Source organism: Pleurodeles waltl, chromosome 4_2, assembly GCF_031143425.1.
Source record: "Pleurodeles waltl isolate 20211129_DDA chromosome 4_2, aPleWal1.hap1.20221129, whole genome shotgun sequence".
Classification (NCBI taxonomy): domain Eukaryota; kingdom Metazoa; phylum Chordata; class Amphibia; order Caudata; family Salamandridae; genus Pleurodeles; species Pleurodeles waltl.
Window position 1 is genome coordinate 340141948 of NC_090443.1, and position 15565 is coordinate 340157512.

The following is a 15565-nucleotide window of genomic DNA, read 5'->3' on the forward strand; positions in this document are numbered from 1 at the left end:
CATGCCATTCTACCGGATGGGTTTTCCAGCTGGTAGAATGGGGCCACTGCAGGGTGACTAGGCGTCCCGGTTTTGCGGTTCAGTCCCTATACTTCACCATCCCTCCCTGTACATTTCAGTACATCTAGCTCATAGCCCGGTTTTCAACCTAACACAGAAGGAGGCCAAGTTTTCGTGTGTTCCGGTGCATTACTTTATTATTATTTTTAGCCGCTGTTATCAGAAGACAAATTATATCACATGACAGTGTGGCAAAGGTTTCATTTTAACTGCCTTGGTGTCTCATTGCCTGTGTTTTTTCATATGGTGAGCGCTGTCAATCGTCATTCCGCGCCCCCGAGTGGATGCACAATTGTATTCCTTCTGGTATATTTGTGGAATGTCGTTGCTTTTGGTTTTCAAACTCTGGAGACTCTTGAGTGATGGGCCTGCTCCCAGTACATGCGGGTGAGGGGACACCTTGGCCCTCGTGATCAGGCAGGCGGTAGCCGCCTGTGGATACTGTTCCGTCTGACTCATCATCAGCCCTTACACTTCCGTTTCCCAGAAGAGCTGCTACAGCGCAGTCCTCAGCAGACCAGCAAGGCTGCTTGTTGCCTTTAAAGGCTTATTACATGCACCTATTATTAGAAGTACAATACTGACAGCGAGGCAGCCCAGCCACGTCTCTGGAGGGTAGGCCATGCCTGTAATTACACAATACCAACATTTCCCACCAGGGTAGTCCTACTTATTAGGAAACGGTTTCGCACTCGCCTGCATGACCGCTAGTTCTTCAACTGAACTGTGCAGGCGCTCTGCAGGACAGTTCTACATGAAGGAACAACCGCCCGCAGGCTTACAAAGCTGTTCTTTAATGCGACATCACGCGCTGCGGTGGGACGTCTCACCCCTGACACTCCCTGCAGGTTTACGGAAACCCGCCAGAAGGTGCTGGCTTCTGCACTAGAGATGCACCCGCAATTCTCAGAAGGCCTTACCGCACTTTCCTTTTACTGAGAAAAATAAAAACGCGATGGTGGAATGCTTGAATTAATCCCAGCCACTGGTAATTACTTGGGGTCGCGTCTGTGTCCGTCACTTTTTTTTTTTCTGCCCACAGTGCCACCTCCGACAGTACAATAGAAACAGTCCAGCCTGAAAAGCCAGGTCAAGTCCCTCCGAAACACAACCACCCCCTGCCCCCCTCCGCCTCAAGCGATATAGGCCTTCTTAGTAGGGCGCAGCTTAGTTCCAGTGGCACAGTTGGCACGTGACTCACGTCTGTGCATTCATTTTTGCAATTACTGCGTTGCACTGAGACCAACAAAAATAAAAAGAACGAGTGAAATGCTTGAATTAATCTTTGTATTTACAGCCATTTTTTTATTCAGGGTATTAAACAACAAAAAATGAATTCGTTGAATACGTGGGGGGGGGGGGGGGGAAGCACCGTTACAATTCTTGTGCCTGTTTCAGTAACATAGGAAGCTTGAAAGGGATGGAAGGGGAGTCTGTATTATTGATGTTCTTGTCTCACGGATGTATTCTTTCAGTCCTACTCTCTCCTATGGGTAGAAAGGGACCGTTTGACTGTGCGCTATTAGCACAAAGTAACCAATATTCTGACGGTTGCAAACGTACTGTTTGCTGCATGCCTTGCTCTATTCAATAATCAAACCGAATATCAATCCCCTTCTCATGAAATCTCCCCTTTTGTTGCAACCAGGGCCACTCTCCTGTGTCCTAAAAATGGCCTTAGTTGTGACCACCAGAATAAACACATGTTGATGCCCCTTGTGTTCAACCATAAGTTTCAGAGTGGTCTGTGTTTGGAGGAGGCTTTGTGGAACAATCAAACTGATTAAATTTGTTGTCCATCTCGCCTCCTGTTTAATGTGGAATGGCTGTAGTCAGGGAACATCAGATTATTCTCACCGCCAACTGATTCTTCATTTCGGTTGGTGACCTCTGATAGGTCTCCCTGAGGGAGCACCAAACTCACAGTGAGGGTTACCCGAGCCCTGGTGTTCCCTTCGTTCTTTTGGCTTTCAGCCTGTAGGTTTTTCAAGCGACAATCTTGAAAGAAGAGTCCAATGGAGAAGCTTTTCCTATAGGAATTTCAGTATCACTGAGGTAAGGAACTCTGCATTTCTGGGTTTTATAGGCCTCTGGGGTCGAATATTTGCCATTCGCACCTTGTCCTCAAGAGGCTCAGCCTGGGACTAAAAGTAAATTATTATTTGAATATTTACAGCGCACAATAATGAAGGTCACTGTTATAACTTTCCTCCTCCATCAAGTAAAACCACAGTAGGCTCCGTCCGAAACACCTGCCTCAAGAGACCCTGCTTACACTTGCTAGCACAGATGTAAATAACGAGACTGGCATATGGACATCATCAGATGTGCACATTCTCAGCAGTTACACCATGAGGGCATAAAGCTCTGCAGGGGCCTACTCCCCATTAGACTTATGCACCACAAGTCCCAGCTGGCCTGGCAGACACAGCAAAACCGGGCAAATTGTCCACCCGCACTCCTGTGTATGCCTATGTTCTCTCCCCCTCCTGATCTGGTTCATCTGTGGTCCTGTCTGGTTCATACTCATTTATGTGGACCATGACTTGAAGACATCTTTGTTTTCCTCACAACGCTGGGGTAATCTCAGACCTTCAAATATTGGTATGTTAGTCTTCTCATCAAAAACTCTCCAGTTGCATGCCCAAGAATATGTTCTTCCCACACACTGGATGGTTACCTTTCACCTGCTCATAGCTTCATTTGCTCCAGTGGGCTCTAGACTTTAGAGTTGTGCTGGGGCTCCAAGAGGCCATATTCCCACAGCATCTCCATAGGCTGTGCCCCTAAATGTCATATCTGTAATGAGGCGTATCTGCTCTCACTGTATGGATGCTCTGCTGTTAATGGAGCAGTAGCTACACTTCTCAGCAGGACTGCTGTAATTCTAATATGTAACTACATCCTGGTCAAAATCCTGAGAAGCGTAGCCATTTTCAATTCACAACAGAGCTCTTTAAGGGGACTCCTTTACATATGATGTGCGGTCCAAAACTTAGCTATGGTGGCCTTTAGTGGAAGTAAAGAGCTCAGTAGTGCCACCTCATTGAATGAAGTAGGGTTGTTTCAAATGGGGTGCTACTAAGCAAACACTGTTTGTCCTACTTCCAATTTAACACTGTTGATTGCTGCTTTAAAAGTACTGGGGAGTCCCATCCTTTCTACAGGGGTGATTCAAGCATGTAAATCTATGAAAGATCCACTGCTGGAGAAAGCCCGGGGGGTGTCAAAGGTGCAAGTTTATTTTTGACTGTGCTTTACATACTGGTCTCATGAGTCCTCTTTTTGTCTTCTCGCATATTTAGGAGGATACACTACAGGACCAAAGGAGCTGATCTCCCTCCTGCGCCAGCGGTCCAGGCCCTACCTCTTCTCCAACACTCTGCCACCTTCAGTGGTGGGCAGCGCCTCAAAAGCCCTGGACCTCCTTATGGAGAGCAATGTGATCGCCCAATCTGTTGCTGCAAAAACTCAGCGGTAGGTATAGGGCCAGCACCACAGTGTTTCTGCAGTAGCTCAGTTGGGTTCTCATCCGGCTGCCTCCTCTGAGTGATTGTGTGGGTCTGACGTTGCTCCTTAAATAAAACAATGGCCTTCATGCCCACCCGATACAACCGTTGTCTACATACTCTTTACATACTGGTTGTTTGTGTAGGTTTAAATCCTTAGCACAGTGTCCCAATGAAAACCTGCTTGACATTTTAACTGTTTGATAAATTGTGACCCTGGTTTCTAGTGAGCATGCACCACAACACATCCTTTTGCTGAGCATGGAAGATGTAGAACTGTATTTGCTGCAAGAACACCAAGTGAGCTATGTGCCACAGAATGTCTTAATGCTTCTGTGTATGTTTGTTTAATTCAGTAAACATTGTATTCCCTTTTATAAAAAGGGTAACACTAGGCAATCTAAAGTCAGTGATACGCGTGCTGCCTGCACTAGGTCAGTTCCCTGAATGTCAAAAACCTTACTAGGAGACCGTTGACAAAGTAGTGAGAACACTGTAGTGTTTGATTGCTGCATTTTCACGGACAGCAACAGTACTTGAAGGGTTGTTTAACTGCCCTTGAGTTGTGCAATTTCCAAAGAACTGGCCTAATACATGGTATCCAGCTTTCAGCCTTCTCTTTTTAAATGCCCCTTTCTCTGTCCCAGTCATTATATTGTATGATTGTTGGTGCATTTGCTACTCTTACCATGAGAAAATATGTTTACTGTACGCCCCTCCAAGCATGATATGGCATCTTCTTATTGCTTAGCCTTGCTCTCCGGTCACATTTTGTGACCCTTTCCTCCTGAGTCTACCTGTGATTCTACAAAGCTATATCAAGAAAAACAATATTGGCATACACCTTGCCAAAAAAAAAAAAGGAAACATAAATATCATAACCCTATACCTAAAAGGTAAAGGCACAAATATTGATGGCAAAAATATTGCAGACAAAGTAAGTAAAAAAAAAAAAAGAGTTTAAGCAAAAATAGAGAAATAACAAATATCCCCTACACATTAAAGCAAATGAAACATTACATCAATCCCAGACAATTACAGGCTCTTCCTCTTCAAGAATTAAAAAAATAAATAAAAAAAAGCTAAAAGGAAGAGAAAACACAGACAGACACCAAATGACTAAATATACAAAAAAGATCCATGAAAGTAAATATTGTAACCAAAGCACAGGAGTAAAACTAAATTAAAAATAATGCGTTCACAAATTAAAACTATATAGTAAAACAAATTGCTATCTAAATTTTACATTAAAAAATAAACTAGCACAACTCATGCTTTTCTTCTTCTGATAAGAAAACAGTGCCAAAAAAAGGCCTGCAAAGCTCTAAAACTAAAATGAAGTAAAAACAATATCCAGAACATGAGCTAAAATGTCCATCTGCAATGTAAAAATGTTAAAAAATATACCATCACATATTGTGTATTTAAAAAAATATTTTTCTGTACTATAAAACCCTCAGATAAAATGTCAGACACCGGAAAATATATCAAATCCCAAAAAAGGAAGCTGCTATTAAATTAAAGGGGATATGCTTCAAGTAAGGATAGCACTACCAGTAAGAAAACCCACTGGAGTGATCTAAATATTATTCAGATGCATGCTAAGACCGGGTTACCACTCAAAATGGAATAGTTGAAAGTGTTGGGGAACATAACCTTCCCCCCTAATATTACTGAACTAGAAGTAATATTTTACAGGATATGAAGAGGCCAGTGTAAGCTCACAGGAGGCAACAAGAATGATACTTAAAATATTATACAAAACATTCCTAAACAAACCGCCCAAATCCCTCCAAGTCAACACAGAAAAGTTAATTGCCAGAACACATACCGCAGTCAGGGAAATACTAGTATTACCTAAACAATATGAGTATGTAGACAACCCCCCCTCACTAATCACATAAAAACAGAACTTTGTACTGTATGACAACTTCAATAGTGATATAAGAAATATCATTTATGCTAACAACAATTTACTAACCTTAATGCAGTGTAACCCGTGGATGATGGAAGGCACTTTTAAGCTGTGCCCTGCATCATTTAGTCAAATATACATAGTACATAGTCTACATCAAAATGCAAACATCCCATTAGTGTATGCATTCTTACCCAACAAAGTGCAACCTAGAATGAGATGCTAACCTGTATAAAACAACAAACTAACAATTGATGCCCAGGAAACGTAATCGTAGATTTTAAAAAGGAAGTGATTTTGACCATAATTGGAATCTTCCTACACACTGCAATTCAGGGGTGCTACGGTCACATTAAACAGAGCATACAAAGGCAACTACAAAACAATCTTATTACTATAGAGTATACAACTAACCTAGAATTTGAACATGAAATTAAAAAAAAGCGAATACTTTCACCACATGTCCATGTGACTGAGGTCAGTAAACATTATGATATGGTCACTGAATTCCTTTATTACCAACAACATGAAACAAAACAAGCTCCTCTAATTGATTATTCTGAGGATACTCTGGTTGGTCGACTGCACTGATCAGGCAGCAGACGCCAACCCAAGTATCGATTTCCATCCCTACAGTCTTCAACAACTTAACAAATGCAAAGTAAGACTCTTTACTAACAACCCAGGTCAATCTCATCTAGACTCAATAGAGAGAACTTCACATTAAAGTGTGTTGTTTTTTAGTGTATTTTTTAATCTCCCTAAAACATGAACACTTATACTTTTATGACTATTTATTTAAAATATTAAACTATTGTAAAATTATTAATGCAAATTTAAAATCCCAGTCTTGAAAAATAATTATGATAATCGTTCAAATTGATAATTAAAATGTTCTATAATAAACATTTAAAAATAAATATGCAATGCAAATAACACTATTTTTCTTCTATCACTCAAATATGTGAATACCATAAAAAATCATATATATATATATATATATATATATATATATATATATATATATATATATATATATACATATGCAAGCAATTAAAGTTTTCGTGTAGGTTAGCATCCAGCACGGCAGGCTGCGACAGGGTCACGACCCCCTATAAATCATCCAAAATACTTCTTAAAAAAAAAGACAATGTCGCAGCCACTTACTTGCTACAATCCCAGTATTCTTTATTCAGGCAGATAAGCACCAAGAGAACAAAACTAAACTAAATTCTCCGACGCGTTTCGGGAGACTCTGCTCCCTTGATCACAGAGGTATTCTGAAACCCTTTTCTCTTTCCATTATAACTAACATAATAAACATAAAAAATGGACTACAGTTACTATCTAAAACTAATGGCAGCCATCTTAACACTTTATCTTTCAATGAACAATGTAACAAAATTGAGAATGAAATTAAAACTAAAATTGTGATTAATAATTAGTAAACCTTACTAACAGTTACTACATATTATTCACTCTTCTTTATACTCCAAATTGATACACTCTACCTATATATATATATATATATATATATATATATATATATATATATATATATGTGTGTATATATATATATACACACATATGTATATATATATATATATACACACATATTAAATATGCCTTATAATTTCACAATATTGTAAACCAGTTATTACTTATACTCATACTTCAATATAGATACTCATCTTATTTCTAGTCATGTATCTGTGGGTAATTCAACAATACCCTGAAGATATAATAGCTCTTTTGCTTCTTATTAAATGTGCATCATCTGGAAAGAAAAAAAGGAAATAAAAATGAATTAATATAGAAATAGCAGAACTTCGACATATAATTATAATTCTAAATACATTTGTATTTCATGATCAGTCAATGTAAATGCACCGATAATTCTTCATCCTTATTCAGACCAATGGGTTCCATTGTGTTGCAGCTAATAATCAGCCTTGATTCTAATTTTCTTAAATCTAACGTTCTATTACCACCTCTTGTTTTCAATACAACCCTATCAAGGACCACAAATTGTAACTTCTTTTCATTTTTGTTGTGGATTTCTTTAAAATGTCTCGCCACAGGATAAGATTTATCCTCATTTTTAATTGCTCTTAAATGTTCAAAAATGCGCTTCTTTGCTATATGTATGGTACTCCCAATATAAAATTTGTTACAAGGACATTTAAGAGCATAAACACAGTAATCTGATGTGCATGAAACATGTTTTTTAATTTTAAACACTTTGTTAGTCCCCGGGAATACTACCTCCTTACAATTGGAACTGAATTTACACGCCTTACATTTACCACAAATATAGAAACCCTGAATGGGTTGTGTTATCTCATTCTTAGATATTAAACAGTGGCTTAGTATATATTTCAAAGATCTCCTTCTTCTAAATGTAAAAGCCGGGTATTCGTCCAATAATTCACCTATATGTTCATCAGTCTTAAGGGCTGGCCAAAATTTAGCAAATGCTTTTTTAATTTCATTTACTTTATCATGGTATGTAGTTATAAATCTTATTTTAATGTTTTCCTTCTTCATATTTACTACATTTTCTACCAATAGATCCTCCCTTTTGGTCTGTCTGACCCTCTGCACAGCTTCATTTATTACAGCTAGTGAGTAACCTCTTTCGGTGAATCTTTTGGTCATTACTTTAACCTCAGTTTCCAAACTGCAATTTCTTCTAGTCCTTAATAGTTCCCCATAGGGGATACTATGAATCAAATTCTTTGGGTGACTGCTCAAAGCATGTAGAAGACTGTTACCCGCCGTGTTTTTCCTGTATAATTCACATTCCAATTTGTCCTTTACTACCAAAATTCTTACGTCCAAAAATTCCAATTCAGCTGAATCCATTGTACAACTGAACTTAAGGTTCAAGTTGTTACTATTCAATTTCTCCACAAAGCTAAAGGCTGATTCTTTGCTTCCTTTCCAGATACAAAAAATGTCGTCAATATACCTCACCCACAGGACTGCTTGGTTTTCAAAACCAGAGATGTTCCAGACAACCTGCTCTTCCCACCAGCCAAGGTATAAACCCGCATAGCTGGGGGCAAAACAGGTTCCCATTGCAGTCCCCTGGTCCTGACGGTATAAGGTATCATTAAAAGTAAAAAAAATTATAAGTCAAACACAACTGCACCATATCTAATAACATTTCTGTATGCAAAAGGTAGGACAATGACCTCGCCCTTAGAAAATATCTGACTGCCTCTATACCCTTTTCATGAGGGATACACGTATATAGACTGTTCACATCTAAACTTAGTAAAAGATAATCCTTTTCCCATCCAATTCCATTGATTATACGTAGAAAGTCTCTCGTATCCTTGATATAAGAGGGTAAGGCCTCCACAAAGGGACGCAAAAAATAGTCTACATACTTAGAGATATTTTCCAACAAACTCCCCATAGAAGACAAGGGAGCAGAGTCTCCCGAAACGCATCGGAGAATTTAGTTTAGTTTTGTTCTCTTGGTGCTTATCTGCCTGAATAAAGAATACTGGGATTGTAGCAAGTAAGGGGCTGCGACATTGTCTTCTTTTTTAAGAAGTATTTTGGATGATATATATATATATATATATACACAAATAAATGAACATTGCATCAAAAATATTAAGTGCCCACCAAATAGCATAAATATATAAGATGAGCTTGTTGCTGAAGTCCTGGTGAGTGGAGTGATGACCAAAAAACACAATCCCCTGAAAAATCTTCAACCAAGAACAAAATGCAGCAATAAACAAGAGAAAAATAGAACCTCTATCAAGAGTCTACTTATCAGGGTAATCCATTCAAAACCGAAAAAATTAGAGAAAAAAAAACACTATCCAGAAAAACTGAAAAATGATTGAAAAAGTGAAAAATAATTTTGGTTAGTAGTTTTCTTTTAAAAAATATAAGGCATCCAGATTAAAAACAGCACATTTCTGAAAATAAAAACCTGTGAAGGAAAAAACGTATCAACATACCTATACACTTACAACTGTAGTATAAAACAAAGTACAGTAAAGAAAGCATTAGAATCGAACAAAATAGAAAAATGAAAATAAGGAGTAAAACCCCATTGGAATCATTGTAAACATGTTTTATTCATAAATTTTTCATAAAATAAGAAATACATTTTAGTTACAAAATCTAAATGTTCAAACGTTTCCTGTATAAATATTTAGTAAGAAATACTGATACAAATATAAATCCAATTGTTTCAATACTTCCTAATATATCATAATTGTAAATGTAAGCTGTGTTGAAAAGATACATGTTAATTAAAAATGTATGTACAACATGTTTAAAGGAGCTATAGAGCTACAAATAAAAATGTATTTACACTGCAGCCATTTCATGTGTAGTTGTAATTATGTTCAAATCCATTTTTTTAGAAAATAAAACAACTATAATTATTGGAAAATAATGCACAATAAAAATATATTTTAAAAGAGGTTTAGGGAGTGTACATACCACTGAAATATAAAAACTTTACAAAAACTGTATTAATAAAAAAAATTATAAATGATTTTCCTTCAAATGTTCAAAGTAAGAAAAGCAAACAAATGCTAACAATTTATGAATACCAGAGTCTCCATTCCCAGGAAAAACAATGCCACCATTGGAAAAATGTGGGCTTTTTGGTAAGACAATTTTGCTATTCCCCACACCAAAAATATTGGACTTTGAGGGATAAGAGTTCAGATTTACTCTTCCCACTCCCAACGTAACAACATTGGGGATAGTTTTGGACTTTGCAGGTTATCAAATGCAATATTGCAACTCCAAACCTAACCAGATGTTAAAGTATTACCCATGGAAGGGCGGGGGTCAGAGGATCAGATTTACTATTCCCACTTCAAACTTACGTTGAGGAAAATGCAGTAATTTTGAGTTTCAAAAATAAACTACTCCAACAAAATTATAGCAGACATTGCACTAAAATAATACACTCCAGAATAACATTTTAATGATCCCAAAAAGTAAAAGTATATGACATAAAAATTAACAGCACTACTAAAAAATATATATATATATATTTACTGCACGTTTTTAACATTGATAACTATTATTGTTTATTATATCAGATTTTACATTAAAAAATAAATTACATACATCTATAGCTCCCAGTGACAAAAATACAACAATATACACCTCTGTGATATTTTTAACAATATTAAATCATATTTTATGAAAATGGTAATCTTGCCTACAAGATTCTGACCCATGATATTTTTGGCATCACAGAATTTAAGACATAATATTTGTATCTCACAATATTCTTTCCATCATATTTAGTTGGAGCGCCTCTACTTGCTCCTGTCTCTCACTATGGCCATATTCCAGACCCCACTCCACTTTCCTATCTTAATTTCTTCACCCGCAACCCAACCCTTCAGTTTTTTAGTGTGACTTTTTACTCCTGAGGGGAGCTCTTTCTTACCCTTGCTGAAATTAGATTATTTTTTTTTATACATGGAAGCCTGGTTCTCGTATAAGCGTCTGCCTCTAATGTCCTTATTAGAGGTGCATTGCGACAAATCTAGGCACTTGTAATAAAGAAATGAAGCAGCTGCTTAACTGTAATAAGTTATTATAGTTGAGTTCTGACATCACAATGCCTACTGCCAGAGCCAGCAGCCAAGATTAAAGATAGGTACTGGAGTATCGTTGCAGTTTAAACAGTGAACTTAGAATTGGCTTTTCATTCTTTTAATCTATTTTTCTAAAATGAAGAGTGCTCAGCAGATTGGCGGTGTGGCAATGTGTTCACTTTTTCCATACTACAGGTCATCACAGGAAAGAGGAAATCTCTGTATGTCTCCATATTTTCTGAGCTACAAGAATTTTTAATCTGACTTGTATTAAACTGATTCTAATATTTTTTTAATACTAAATGCTGTTTGGTGTGTGTTTATTTTCACACCATAAACTCTACTTGTATTCTTCATGTCTGTAGACATTCTTTCCATTCCCTATGAAATAGAAAGGCACAGACAATTTCAGTGGTTTGTGGGAAGGGTGGGGGTGTGACCATGCATTATAAGGAATAAACCACCATCTGCTATATGTGAAAGGCATGTTGTAAGTGACCTCTGAGTTCCTGTGGACTTATAAAGGAACTCCGTGTAGAGATGAGAAGAGGCTGAAAGTGTGTCAGGTATGCATTAAAGATAAGATGGTGCAACAGGCAACACACCAGATACAGTAACCGCCAAGGATAGGTGTGTGTATACAGTTGTGTGTGTCATACACCATCACATAACATCATGTGGGGTGCGTGGCTAAGGCATTGTTACATCACTACACTCTGATTTTAGACTTGTTCATCTACCTGGCCAAGGAACTGCTTGGTGACTTGCAATAATATCAAATATTATGTGCACATACACACAGATGTGGCTGATTTCCGGGTTCTTTCATCAGGTTCCGCACTCAGATGACAGCAGCGGGGTTCACTATCAGCGGTAACGATCATCCCATCTCCCCAGTGATGCTTGGGGATGCGCGACTGGCATCACTCATGGCTGACGACCTTCTGGAGAGAGGTAGGAGCTATACATCAGATGAGACAGAGCTCAGACATTAGAGCTGCCCTTAAGATTACATTTACTGGGACAGCAGAGATCTTTCTTGTGTTAAAAAGATCTCACCTTCTGCAACAGCAGAGCTATCCCTTTTGTTACACCACTGGCTGCAGCTCAGATTTGTCTATTATTTGTATTACATATATATCTCATCTTTAGACTGTGAAGGTTTCTATTGGGTTATACGGCTCCCACATCTTCAGGCAATAGCGTTAATTTTTAGACAGCAGGGTTTTTTCCCTTGGGTAATAAATCCCCGTAATGGTGCAGTTGAGTTTCTGTGTGGGTCGGGCATCGGTGCAATTCTAATTCCCAGTGTCCCCTCACAATATGTCATTGGCTGAGGTCCTAGAGTGCTGAAACTGGTGTATCAGTGACGCACAAGGCCAGTGACAAATTGGCTGAAGTCTTGTATGGACCAGTGTAGCATTGCCGCCTAGTGGCAAGATGCAGTATTACATTGGTTGAGGTCCTGGGGAAAGCAGACCCTGGTGCAGTAGTGATACTCTGCGGCCAATCACAGCATGGCTGGTAGCCATGTGCACATTACTCTTTTTTTGGACTGACGCTCTGCCTTTATCTCACAGGAATCTATGTGATCGGATTCAGTTACCCTGTTGTGCCCAAGGGAAAGGCCCGCATTCGCGTGCAGATCTCAGCCGCTCACAGCGAGGAAGATATTGATCAGTGCGTGTCAGCCTTCGTGGAGGTGGGGCACAAACATGGAGTGGTGTCCTGAGAGAACCATCCCTGGTAGAAGATGGAGATGAACCCTAGGATAAGGTGAGGGCATGTTTGACAGAATGGAGAGAAGGCTTGCGGGCACAAGCATGCCGAAAATAGTGAAGGTTATTTTGGAAAGAGTGGCCTCAGAGTCAAAGACCCCATGTGATGATGTACCTGCTCTGCCTATGCACCTACACCTTGTCAACAATATACCTCAATAAAGGCAAAATGCTGTATCCGTGTGCCAAGTGTCTTCTTTACGTCTAAAGACTCCTCCATCAGGCGCAGCCCGTCCTTTAGGGCGGATGGACCACACCCCCCCACGTTTTGCCCCTCATGAAGAGTGTCTGTCAGGCTGAACAAAGGTCAGCCTGACAGACACTCTTCATTTTCAGCTCAGCCAGCCAGGAGTGAGACATGCACAATTTGCACAGACTCCTGGCTGCCTGAGCTGAACTTTGCTGGGCTGAGGAGGTCACCGCTCCTATGGGGGTGACCTCATCGGCTCAGCAAAGGTGCCTCGAGGCCCTCCCCTGGGTGACGAGGAAAGCGTCACCCATTGACTTCGACCAGGGCGCTTCAACTTTAAGCCTTGAAGAGCCCAGGGCGAGTGTCAATCAGTGACACTTTGTCACAGAGTGGGTTGGAGTCAGCAGTCTCAATGAATGTTTGGTGCGTGCATGTTTGAATGGTATTAGTGTTGTTAATGGATGTGCGTGCATGTGTGAAAGAATGAGTGTGTGTGAACTTTTAAAATGAATGTTTCGTGCGTGCATGTTTGAATGTTATAAGTGTTGCTAATGGATGTGCGTGTGTCTGTGTGTGAAAGAGTGTGTGTGTGTGCTTCCCTCCCTCCCGCCCCCCTCCCTCCTAAAGCTGTTGGCCGCCACCTCCTCAAATGGTGTTTTCCACCCTACTCTCTACTGCAACAGGTTTCCTCTTACTCTGTTGCTTCCCTTTCTTAGTAGTTACCTTGTACCCACAAACGTAGATATTGGTCTTCCCTGGGCAGCTTAAAGAGCCAAGAAGCAAAAGAACAGGTGACTAGTGTGCTGTTAACAAAAGAAATACCACACTGTAATAATTTTATCACTATTGCCACTCTCTCAGACCATGCACTTCTTCACCAAACATCCTGCCTTATAAGGCCCATTCCAGCCCCTCCAGTATGCTGCCTGTCTTTGGTTGACACAGTTATCATGAAAATTGCATAAGCATCCATTCCATTCCATTCCAATTGAATGTGCGCCCCCCCCCCCCCGAGCGGTGTAAATGTGCTTTACGTCCCTTGAAAACCATCCCCTGCTTCTCTTTGGTGACACTGTGTGGAATGATAGTGCTCTTCTCTCTTCAGGTGCATCCTAGATCATAACATACAGAGTGACAACAGCATTTGGGGAATATTGGCGGCTGAGGACAGGCATCTTTGGTCCTAGCAATCTTATATGTCAAATGGCATATGTTAAATAAGAAAATCCTGAGATTGAAAGGGCAGATTGAAAAGTTCTGCTGTCTCTGTCATGCACCCAACGTGTCTGCAATCCTTGCAAGGCACAGCTACTGTTGGACCTAAATGACTGCTGCCTCACAATAGCATTGGGCCTTGTTACCTTGGGATGACCGTGTGCAGTTTCTTGTCTCTTAGCACTCTGCCAATGGCCTGTCCCTTTAAACTTGTCCTCTGTGACCCCACCCTCTTCTGTAAAATAGTGAATGACTCTTCCTTGGCTCCCCATCAGGTCAACACTCTAGCACCCTGTGGGCCCTGCAGGTAAAAATATTGATGGCTTTTTAATAGAATAAGTATTATTTTAGCAATCTTGATATTGTTAAAAATCAATCTTTTTATCCAAAAATATAAAATTGTAAAAAGAAAATAACCAGTTTGTTCGGGTACCAAAGTTCCATATTTGGCAGTTTTTCTTTATTGTAATATTTCTTAAAGCGAGTGTCTGTTCAGGTTTGATTGATGTTGTTCAGTTTTAGTAGTCTGCGTAAGTGGGAGGTTGATATAACTTCCAGTTGGGGGTGATTAACAATCATACATTTAGCGTGGCTAGACATATTTGCGCATCTTCAGATTTAGTGGAAATGGGTAAACAACCCAAATGGGAGTAAGTTGGATCAGTTTCTATTTGTTGATCAAGTAACTGAGACAAAGGGCCAGATTACGAGTCTGGCGGTTCGAAGAGCACCGGACTCGTGGTGGAGGTCGGACCACCGCAGCTTTGGCGGTCCGACTGCCATATTACAAGATTGGTGGTCGGTGCCGCCAAAAGACCACCATCTCTGCCAGCATCTCTTATCCCGTGGGGATGATGGCGGTCATGGTTGTAATCAGCGTCGGTGGTGCTGAAGTCAGCACCGGCGTACTGATTACAACCATGTTCTCCGCCAGCCTTTTCATGGCGGTTCAACCGCCATGAAAGGCCTCACAGAAAAGTGCGGGGCCTCAGGGCGGCTCCTGCATTGCCCACAACATTGTTCTGCCCAGTACCGTTGGAATGCGCACTGTCTGCAGACCGTGCGCATTCCAAAGGTGGGCCCCTGTACGATGGCATTGGCCTGAGTCCAATGGCGCTGCACATTTTCCACCAGGCTGCAAGGTTTCTGCCAGTCAGCTCAATGGGAAACTCGTAATGGGGCCAGTGGGGAGACCACTAGCTCCGCAGCGGTCTCCTCACCATGGGTCTGGCGGTCTGGTGAAAACCGCCAAACTCGTAATCTGGCCCAAAGTATTAAAAAAAAACTTTTTTCAAAAAAACTTA

General features: G+C 40.0%; 1 protein-coding gene across 1 annotated transcript in view; it reads left to right on the forward strand.

The window, feature by feature from the left end:
• Positions 1-13033, forward strand: part of GCAT (glycine C-acetyltransferase) — a 44483-nt gene extending 31450 nt beyond the window's left edge. The window contains exons 7-9 of the mRNA XM_069231386.1: positions 3366-3537; positions 11911-12032; positions 12659-13033. Coding sequence (XP_069087487.1) covers positions 3366-3537; positions 11911-12032; positions 12659-12810 — 446 coding nt within the window. The 3' untranslated portion in view covers positions 12811-13033. The remainder of the gene's footprint in view (positions 1-3365; positions 3538-11910; positions 12033-12658) is intronic.
• The last annotated feature ends 2532 nt before the right edge of the window (positions 13034-15565 follow it).